The following is a 10830-nucleotide window of genomic DNA, read 5'->3' as shown; positions in this document are numbered from 1 at the left end:
GGCATGAAAGGTAGAACTGTTTGGGGGTTTGACCCCAAATCAACTCTATTTAATTTAATTTCAACTATTTTTTTATTTATTACCTTGAAGTTACTTGTTTTATAGTTGCAAGCAAGCAAAATCAAAGTTAGGAATCATGTTCCTTTTATTTTTATTATTTTTCTAACAACTTTTATCATGTTTGTCATGTATTAATTGTTGGATTATTGTTAAATTGCTTTCAATATTAATGTTATTTTTATTGTTATTGATCACCCTATTGCATGTTTAAAGGGAATATGTAATTGAAAATCACGCCTAATAAGATAATTTGAACAACCGATTTAGGTTCCTTTTTAATCTTATTGTTTAATCAAGTGATCACGATATTTTAGAATTATGTGTTGCATTAATATTCAACCAATTTAGCTTAATGTTAGTTTGGTGCAAATTGAATGTTTGTTTGCATGCCTTTGAGATCGCAGGATATACTTTTTACAATAAGAATCGAGTAGATGCCAATAAGGGCAAATGTGACTCCATGACTCATTTCGTATCATCATCTCTGATCCTCCTTTCGTGGGTCCGAACTATATGGAGTTAGTAATCTCATGGATTATGAATGGGGTGCAACCTTCACAGGTCAATCGTTATTGCCTATCGTTGTACCTTTATTCATGGTTGTCTTTTATGATCCATGAAAGGTTTACAAGTTCCTTAAACTTGTTGGCGGCTCCCTACTATATTTTTCCTTAATGATATACGTCAATTCTCACTTCCTATGAGTGCCAAGCATATTCACACACACTTAACGTTAGATGCACTTTGAACGACGCCTATAGTAAATACCTTATACACAAACAATATTTTACATTCCAATTTGGTTTTTTTTATATAAAAAAGGTTTACGAAAATATATGAAACGGTTTCTTGTCAGATTTGAATGACGACCCATAGTAGCAAAATCCTCATTATTTTTTAATTCAATTATATAAAAATGTCGTTTTTGCATCCATGTAATGATTGTACAATTAAAATCTATTTTTTCAATAATTAAGAACCCACCCACAGGATGAAAGAACCCGATTATGTGTACCATAAAATTGCGCAAGGGTTGTATAAATCTGTAAAAATTTTCGGTCTCCATTGATGCGTGATTGAATGTATGGTACATGGAACATAAACTTGTGGTTAATTAAATTATTTGATGAACAAATTTGAAGAATGGTGAAGAACTTCGACAAAATTCGAAGATCAATTTTTTGATTTATATTTTTTTGTTTAATCTTAATTTTTTATTTATTAAAAATAGATTTTAATAAATTAATTTCAAAAAATAAAACATTTTCAAAAATTACAATAATTAATTATTAGAAATAAGAAAATGAATTAAAAACGAAATTTCCAAAATTAACCTTTGACCAAGGTTTAAAAATAATTATAAAATTAGCCAATCAAAATTTGGAATAGTGATGGTCATTTTGAGAGAGACCATACTAAAATTTTTATAATGCATAAATAATACTCACATAATAAATCAATACGCATTTCTCATACATAGAGCAAGACTTATCATCACAATAATCACTAACTAAACTTACTACCATACAATTCCAACTAATCCACAAGTTTCCTAACATGATTCTAAATTTCCAAGTCCTTAAACATGCTCCTAAAGTCAAGGGTTTCGTATCCTTGCGTACATTGAGTAACGAATTGGTTGACTACTTTACCAACTAGAAATACCTTCAATAATGTCCTCTCCTAAACCAATTAGTAAAATCTCAATCAATACCCAAGCAATCAAATGTACAGCAATACTAACTTACTTTATAACCTTCAAATTCAATTAAACAACACTTTAAAACCTTTCCTTTAGTTAAAATTAAAGGCTTATATATAGTTCCTTAGATTTTCTTCATAAAACCTTAAAATACACTCTTATACATGAAATTACAGCAAGTTTATAGTTAAATAACAATCTAAAAAAATATTTATACATGAAACCTCAAAATTATTGTAATCTTTGAAATTATTTACATTATATGTTAAGTTAGTAGGGTCTAAACTCAAGAATTCGCCAATTCAATGTATTTAGAGGCTTCAAAAACAATAACCTAAAATCTGAAAATTTGATTTAGTAATAGAATGTATAAATACAACAATTTTAACTTTAAATATATCATTGGAATTCAATTAGTTTCATAAAAACTTAATCAAACCTTCAAATTTCACAATTTAAACCCTAAAATATTCACAATTAAAACTTGAAAATTAATTTATAATCAAGATAACAACATAATTTATACTTAATATAATTAGATAACTTAATTAACACGTTATTAACCCTAAAATCATGAAAAATCAAGGTTTTAAGCCCTAATTTTCATACTTAAAAATATCTGAAATTTTTGTCATTAAATTAACAGATAGCAAAATTTAGAAATTTATAATCTTTATAATTTATATGCATAATCAAATCACAATAACAACAATTTAAGAGCAAGATTTTATAAAGATAGAAACTTGAATTAAATTAACAAAAGAAAAAAAAAAAAAAAAAAAAAGAAGATCGAAAGGAGAGAGAAGGGGATAATTGGTGGTCGTGCTGGTCTCCGGAGCAACAAACAGGCGTCGGTGGTCGCCTGTTGCCGGCAGCAACAAGCAGCGATTTTTTATTTTTTTTTTGGTTAGTGAGCAGCACAAGGAGAAGGGGAAAAGGGAATACGTGAGATTAGTGAGGGAAAATAAGGGTTTGTGGGTAGGATTCCTAGATCTAATAAAAATAGGATTGTTACTTGGGTTTTTGAAAATAGAATAAGCTTGGTAATTAATGGGTTAAACTTGTATAATAATTCATAATTAAAATATGGGTAGTGAAATAATTTTATAAACATCAAATTTATTTGCTTAGATCACATTAAAATAAATAATCAAAATTAAACATTCACATATATATGTCAAAATATAATTTTGAATTTCACAAAATTACAATTTAGTTCAGTAAATCAGAGCAGGCCCATAATCAGGTATACAAACTCAAATCAAAATTGGTACTGCATATTACATTTATACAAACTGCACCGAGGCCACCGACACATCCAAGTTGTTCCCAAATCCTTTCTTCGTGACAAATCAACTTTGCGTAAATAAATCTAAAAGCCTTCTTAAACAAAGATGTGGTAGGGTAATGTTGTAAACAAATAATAAAAATAAAAATAAAAAATAAATGAAAATTATGGGGTAATCAAATAAAAGAGAATCAAAACATTTCAAAAACTACTAGGCAAAACGAGTTTCTATTCATTGACAATATACATGGTGATATCATGCCTCCACCTCCAAACTGCCCTCGTCCGAATTTCTGACCTTCAAACTTGCAAGGATGTCATAGATGATTCTTGTTCACAATGGCCACCAACATCATCTGCGAGAATATAGCCATTTTGAACATTGGCAGTTTGACAAGTAGTGTGAATCCGTCTGCAGTCTATTATCTTTATCGTCTATATGAATTCGCGAATATAGACAGCACAATTCTCTACCGATAAAAAGATAATCTGCATAGCTCAATGCAACATAAAAAATAAACATACTTCCTGAGACTAAAATCAGTAAGCTAGCAGTAAGAAAATTACGATTTTTCTTGCAGTTCTAAACAATTCACGATCGCCGACACAGATCTGTCAAACTTCCTAGCAAGTTCGAACGTTGATGCAATAAAGCCAACCTGCACGACTGTCCAGCTATCAGGTCATAAGTGGATCGCTTTTTCCATGGGATTAACCCGAAATCATCATGAAAATCGTCCATTCCATCTACAAAGAGCTGCCAAATAAGGGAACCAGCACCAGACCCATTCTTTTTTGCAGACTTGTATATGATATCAAAAACAAGTTTGAACAACCTATCTCGGTGTGAAGGATCAAAGTCCTTGTTTTGACTTGACAGCCCAAATTCAGTCAACATTACAGGCTTCTTAAGTTGTTTATCACCATCGTCAATGTGAGAGGACACCCACTTCCTGACAAACTCCAATTTTTCTTCAAGATTATCCACTAACAGCCTAAGAAAGGAAATGGGATTAGTTTATTTCATTATAGATGTACCATTCAAAATGGATTGAATGTTGACAATAGGGATAGATTAAATATAGAGACATATAAAATATAACGCTAGATGCAACAGCAGAATGATACATTGATACTAGACTTTCTGCTTTAACTTGGATACTCAAGGAATATTGAAGATTCTTAAAGCAACTGCTGCTTGCTATATAACTTTCATGTAAAGTTAAAAGTTTGTTAGCAAGAGAAACTGCTCACCATTGATCAGGATACATGTGAACAGAAGCAAAATCAATAGTTGGTAAATCATTGTTGCGTATGAAATCAGTTCCAATAGTGGCTTCCCATTCTGAGGGGTTTAGAGATGACTTAGCACTCTTGGGACCATAAAATCCCTCAAGGCCTACGGTAACCAGATGCTTCTCATCAATTGCCTTTATAAATTCGGACATTTCCTTGATCCAATCCTGCCATAATCAAATTAATTTATTACGCCAAAAAAAAATGTTCAAAATAGTAACTTTGCTTAGATACAGCAAGAGTCTAAACCAACCAATTGTACTCACGGCACGTTTGATAAGCGGTCATAATAGTGGGAATGGTAATGGATTTGTACATGCTTTTGCAAAGAAAACATGCATTCATTACTGTGTAAATGGAACTCTACCTCCAGCTCATCCATAAATTTTCATTACCACAGTATACCACTTTAAATGTTGATAAATGGCAATGAAAAATTGTGACAAAAAGAGGTATTTGTGGAGGGATTAACATTAACATAGGTATTGGCATGAAATTATCTTCACAAATTTGCTAATTAAAGAATTGTCATTACTAATTATTACTGACTACAAAACAAGTCGTAAAAGAACAATTCTAATCGGGAAAAACACTGATGTAAGGAGACTCCAGAACTCACTTGAAGAGTGTCACCTGTCGGATCAGACATGCAACGTGGTTCATTGATTAATTCCCAAGCAAAAATCACGGGATCATCGCGGTATTCAATCCCGTTAATGGTATTCTTTCTTGTAAGTACTGTCTGGAAAAGTTAAAAACAAAAAATGATTGCACAAAATGTCATATTAATCATCAATTGCTCATAAATGAATAAGATTGATGAAAGGAAACTACACAGAAAGTAAATCAGTAAGGTAGCATGCAGTGTCTTTTTTTTTAATAGATTGAATCAATCAAATACCAAACTGCATCAAAGTTCCGGTTTTTTTTCAATACAAAGCTCTCTAAAAAATTAACAAGAAAGATTTGGAGAAAGTTATATTGGAAACTTTCTACCCTTCACACAAACCTAAGAAGAAAAATAAAAATAAAAGCAATAACTAAAGTTATCCACAATGTGGTACTCCGTATTAATCTTCATAAAAAGAGCAATGAACACGTCAACGGACTGTACTAACTCTAAATCTAAGATATCATTAAGAATCTCCTCCAACCTAGACAAGCTGATTTACTTGACACAATCACAATGCATTCACATGATTACAACTTTTGCAAGACTTACAACAATCCTTAATTGCAAGAGATTAGTTTATCTTTGTTTATCTATTGCCAGACATAAGTTTATCAATAAGTAGCTAGCTTTGTTGCATGAGATTATCATGGTTCACATTTGAAAACCTATCTCTTATGTCAAATTATCACTATCAAACAATGCCTAGGATATTCAAGGATGTAAGTTTTTCAATATGACATTTAGAATATCCAAAAGTTACAATGGCAATTAAAGTTTAACCATTAAATTCTGATATTGTCTCATGTGGTTTTGAGCAACATCAAAAAACTTTTAAGGCATCAAAACTGAGAATAAATATTTTAAATAACAATCAACATCTCTAATGCCATTTGCTTTCAAGGAACATCTTTTAATCCTATTTATACAACGTTCATAGATGATTGATGGACGTCATTTATTTATATTAATTAATTTTTACTAGCATGTTTTACCTCTTTTTATCTCCTCTTAACCTCCTCTATAAAACTTTCCCAAATTTTGTTGTTATTTCCTCTTTTGGGGTTTCTATTTACACTGCCCCTGCGTTTTTTTTTTTGCTCAGTATATTGTTTCTCGTTTTTCAGTCACTTTCAACGTTTCACTTTTCTTTTCAGAATTTCTTTTTTTACATTATTTTTGTGGATGACTCCTCATGATGATTCATATTTGCCGCCACAAATCATTTTTGGATCAAGGCGTCGTTGTTGATGTTTAGTCAACGATAACTAAGGAGGGTAAGATAGAAAAGAAAGCAATGGAAGCCATCAGTGACCAAGGAGGGCAAGATAGAGAGGAAAACAATGGAGTGTGTATGAAAATGAAGGAAATAGCGTGAAACAAGTGGTGTTTATGAAAAGGTTAATTTTTAAATTACCACCCAAAAATGTAACCATTTTCGAACTAACCACCCGTTTAATTTTTTATTTTAAATTACCACCCATTATATTAAATAAATGCTCAGATTACCACCCACTTCAAAAATCCGGTGGATTTTGTGTCTGTAGGCCCCACTTAACACTTATTTTGACTGATTTTTTCCCCGATATTTCTCTTTAAAAACGCTCTCTAAACTTTAAGTCACATATCCTTCACCAAATTCTACCAAATTTTAAAGAGAAAAATGTGAATTGAAGTTAGGAGAGCTTTTTTAAAGAGAAAAATCGGGGAAAAAAATCAGTCAAAAGGGTTAAAATAAGCGTTAGGTGGGGTCCACGGACGGAAAATCCACGAGATGGTAATCTGAGCATTTATTTAATTTAAGGGGTTGTAATTTAAAATAAAAAATTAAACGTGTGATTAGTTCGAAAATGGTTAATAAATTTTCCTTATGAAAATGAAGGAAAGTGTACTCAACCAAAAAACACAATATGGAAAAGTGAAGGTGAAAAAAAAAAAAAAAAAAAAAAAAAAAAAAAAAAAAAAAAAAAAAACCCTAAGTAAATGTCAAAGGAAGATCATATTTCCTTCTAAAATGATGCAAAACTTTTCCACTCAGATTTTACTTCTTTCTCCCTAGACCTTGCAATTATTTACCGAACAAAGATGAACGATCCATTCTAAATTTCCAAGCCATGAAATCCCAATTACTATGAAGACTAGTTTGTCTAGAAATGAATTCAAGCAGAAAATGTCCACAATAAGGGCATGCTTGGATTGGGGGTAATACATTAACCTGTAATAAAAGTCAAACTAAGCAAAATGAATGTGAAAATAGGGAAGATGGAGATAGTGATGGTGTGATTGTAAGAAAATTATGTAGTGATGGTATGGTGTGAGGTGAAGGAAGAAGAATCAATACCCTCATTTTGAGGGTAATAGTTACACTAGGGGGAGGGTGGGTAACTATTACCTTCATTATGAGAGTAATAATTTCTCCATCTCTCTCTTTTCCTCATGGCACGACTACCTTATTTCATTTGTAAACACCATGTCTTCTACAACAACACCTCTAATTACTTTTGTTTTTTCATGTTTGACTTTTATTACCCCCTTAATGTATTACCCCCAATCCAAGTATGCCCTAAATCAAACCCAGCTCTAGGTTATAATGTATTTGGATTATCCTGATTTCACAATTTGCTTCTCCTCCTCAAAAGAAGGTGCAGACAAATCAATACACTCATGATTATTCAATTTATTTACAAAAATATACTTCCTCCGCTTCTATTTATTTGACGCGTTTGATTTAGGCACATATATTAAAGAGAGGAGAAAGGGTGAGAGAAAATGAAAAAGCAAGTGGGGTACCTTGTAAATGCAAGGTAAATAATTTACCTTAAAAGGAAACGTGTCAACTAAAAAAAAAACTTCCTAAAAAGGAATACGCGTCGACTTACAAGAAACGGGGGTAGTATTTATCATAAAGCTTACCAGACTACAACCCCATGTTGCTTATCCCATTAAAATCAGCAAGCCATTAATGTAGTTTATATGTGAATATGTGATGACATAAAAGAAATTACTTTCTTATTATTCTAATTGATATCACCTGAGGTGTACTTTTTTCTTATTATTCTCAATTGATATCACCTGAGGTGCCCACATCATTCCTTGACAGTCAACATGGACACGACACTATATGTTGGTATATAACTATTATAATTTTTATAGGATATAGCCTTCCTCAAAGTTTAATACCCTCCCATACATCAATAAAGGGAATCAGAGATTCACGCATCAAGAATAGTTCCAAATCAAAGGTACTACAAGTAGATGGGAGCAGGGATTTATCCCCCAAGAATGCAGAATGCTGGGCCCAATTCATAGTTGTTCCCTGCGAGCAAATAGTTAAGGGGAACCATGGTTATTTTACTGATTCTACCCATATGAGTAAGTTGTAAACTAAGTTGTTAGTAAATGATATGGAATCATTAATATAGGTTATAATATTATACATGCCTAAATCACTCTCAATCCCAATTTGGACTAGTGGTGATAAAAAATTTTGACCTAAAGATCTTGACTCAAAATTTGCATGTTGATGATACAATTTACCTCATGCAATGTGATTTGAGCCGTTACGTATACCTCCACTTCTAATAGGTAAAAAAATTTCATTTTATTGATGACAGTTAAAAAAACAAAAGTCAAGTTTGGCAAAAGCTCAATCTTGACATGTATATTAAAATTCTTGTCAACTTGAGTCAACCTTATTTTATGTTTAGTAAGAGTTGACATTGCTAATAAAAAAGATTACCATTTCAAAAACATGGTTAATTGACAACCCACTTGCTAGCTTATATGAGCAGTGGCGGATCCAGGATTCCGAACTAGGGGTAGCACTAAACGCATAATAGAAAAATTAAAGGGACGAATTAACCAATATACACCTATGAACATGAAACTCAAACTAAATTTAATTAAGATGGTAATAACACATCAATTTAAAGTTTTTGCATAATTGTGATTTTGCATAATTAAGATGGTGATAACCCATCAAGTTAAATTTCAACTATCTATACATTTTGCTATGAGTTATTATTGTGGATAAAATTATGCATGTACAACATAATAGCTATCAAAAATATATATTTCATATTACAATAAAATAAAATTAGTCAATTTATCAGATATTACTAATTTTCTTCACGGACGAATAATCTATATATATTTATATATATTTCATACTATTATTATTGTTGAACAAAACTTAATGGAAGTTATTTTTATGTAATGTATTTTAAAATGAATGTCAAGAAAGTAAAAAGTAATTTGGAAAAGAATCAAAATTTACTGGAGGTCAATTTTATCTTATCTATTTAAATGTCAAGAAAGAGGAAATTTATTTTGGGTGGAAAAAAAAAAAGCATTCATTTAATTTTCTTCACAACCCTGGTAGACTGATGCCAAAAACTCTAACCAATTTCATTTGTCATACAACAGATCCACAGGCTACTAAAAAAAAACCCAAAAGATAATACCTTGATATAATTCTTGAAATACGTCTGAATAGATGGATCGTAAAAGAAAGAATCGTTGGAAGAGCTAATCCCAATGCCCTCTTGCCAAGCCCACTTCACATACTGTGTTTTTCCACCATATGCTTTCAAATTGTTAACTAAACTTAAAATCAGTCTTACTCCACTTTTTCGTGCTTCGGCAATCACATAATCCAAAGCCTACAACAGAAATTAATTATCAAAAATCCAGTCAAGATTCACTAAACAGCAATTTTTTTAATATACAACGGTCTAATGATGCTTCAAAGTAATAGAAATATGGACACAATGATTTCTTTTTTTTTTTATCTATTGTTTACCATTGCTTTTCAACCCTCATAATTATAAAACGTCATAAAGATTACAAATCACATGATTAAGATTGATTCCCATTTGGTTCAACAGTAATAATTAACAAGCACATCTATGAATTAATGTTACAAACATCCTTATTTATGACAAACTTTACAATTTGAGATCATATAACCAAAATCTAGCACAATAAGAAAACATCAGAATAAGCTCATTCACAATAACAACAAGCCTTAATCCCAAAATGACTGTGACGGGTACACGAACATCAAAACTCGTAAATCAAGTTATATACCTGAAAAACTTGCTCATCAAACACACCAGGAGAAAGCTGGAGAGCATGATAGGTACCATCATTAAAAGCCCAAGTTCGACACACAGTTAGACCCATTTTAGATCCAGCTTGAAGCATTTCTTTCACTCTTGGCCTACTGAAGCCATCAACAGCATGGTCCATTAACCAATAAGAGTTCCAACCATTAACATAAAAGGGTTTTCCATCCAACATAAACTGATTCCCAACCCTTTCAACAAAACTATAATTTGGTTCCTCAATCACACTAATTCTAATGTTAAATTCACCACCAAATGACATGTAAATGAAAGCAACTAATGTCGCCATACCAACTATTGGATAAAACCATCCATTAGTTGCAAACATCTTTCCTGTAGAACAATATGATTTTGACTTGCTGGACATGCAAAATCTGGTAAGAAACCCCAATTAAAATAAAGAAATCAAAGAAATTGATGAGAGTAGTAATGATTTGGGTGATTGGATCTTTGTGAAAATCCAATTTGTGAAAAACCAAGATCCCAAATTGCCTTTTAAAGCTCAAATTACAAATAAAATTGATCCAGAAAAATTGAGGGATTTGGGGAAGCTTTCTATTAAAAAATTGCAACAAATTTGCCGAAATTAGGTGAATTAATTATTGAAAAACGAGAAAGTAGTCAAAAGCAATTGGCTTTGAGGTGAGAGCAAGTAATCAAAATGGGGGTTGGAATTTGATCTAACACT

At 31.4% G+C, this 10830-nt stretch overlaps 1 protein-coding gene across 1 annotated transcript; it reads right to left on the bottom strand.

Moving 5' to 3' along the window:
* Positions 1–2937: 2937 nt before the first annotated feature.
* LOC110717108 (mannan endo-1,4-beta-mannosidase 2-like) lies at positions 2938–10509 on the bottom strand. The gene is made up of 6 exons (XM_021895753.1): positions 10105–10509; positions 9480–9677; positions 4966–5088; positions 4305–4513; positions 3618–4045; positions 2938–3406 (listed from the first exon to the last, which is right to left on the bottom strand). The coding sequence occupies exons 1-5, from the start codon at positions 10507–10509 to the stop codon at positions 3643–3645; spliced, it is 1338 nt and encodes a 445-aa protein (XP_021751445.1). The 3' UTR covers positions 2938–3406; positions 3618–3642.
* Between the last annotated feature and the right edge of the window lie 321 nt (positions 10510–10830).

The sequence above is a fragment of the Chenopodium quinoa genome, unplaced genomic scaffold (genome assembly GCF_001683475.1).
Source record: "Chenopodium quinoa cultivar QQ74 unplaced genomic scaffold, ASM168347v1, whole genome shotgun sequence".
NCBI classification, from domain to species: Eukaryota; Viridiplantae; Streptophyta; class Magnoliopsida; order Caryophyllales; family Amaranthaceae; genus Chenopodium; species Chenopodium quinoa.
The sequence above is the reverse complement of the archived record's forward strand: the minus strand, read 5'-3'. Positions and strand labels throughout refer to the sequence as shown.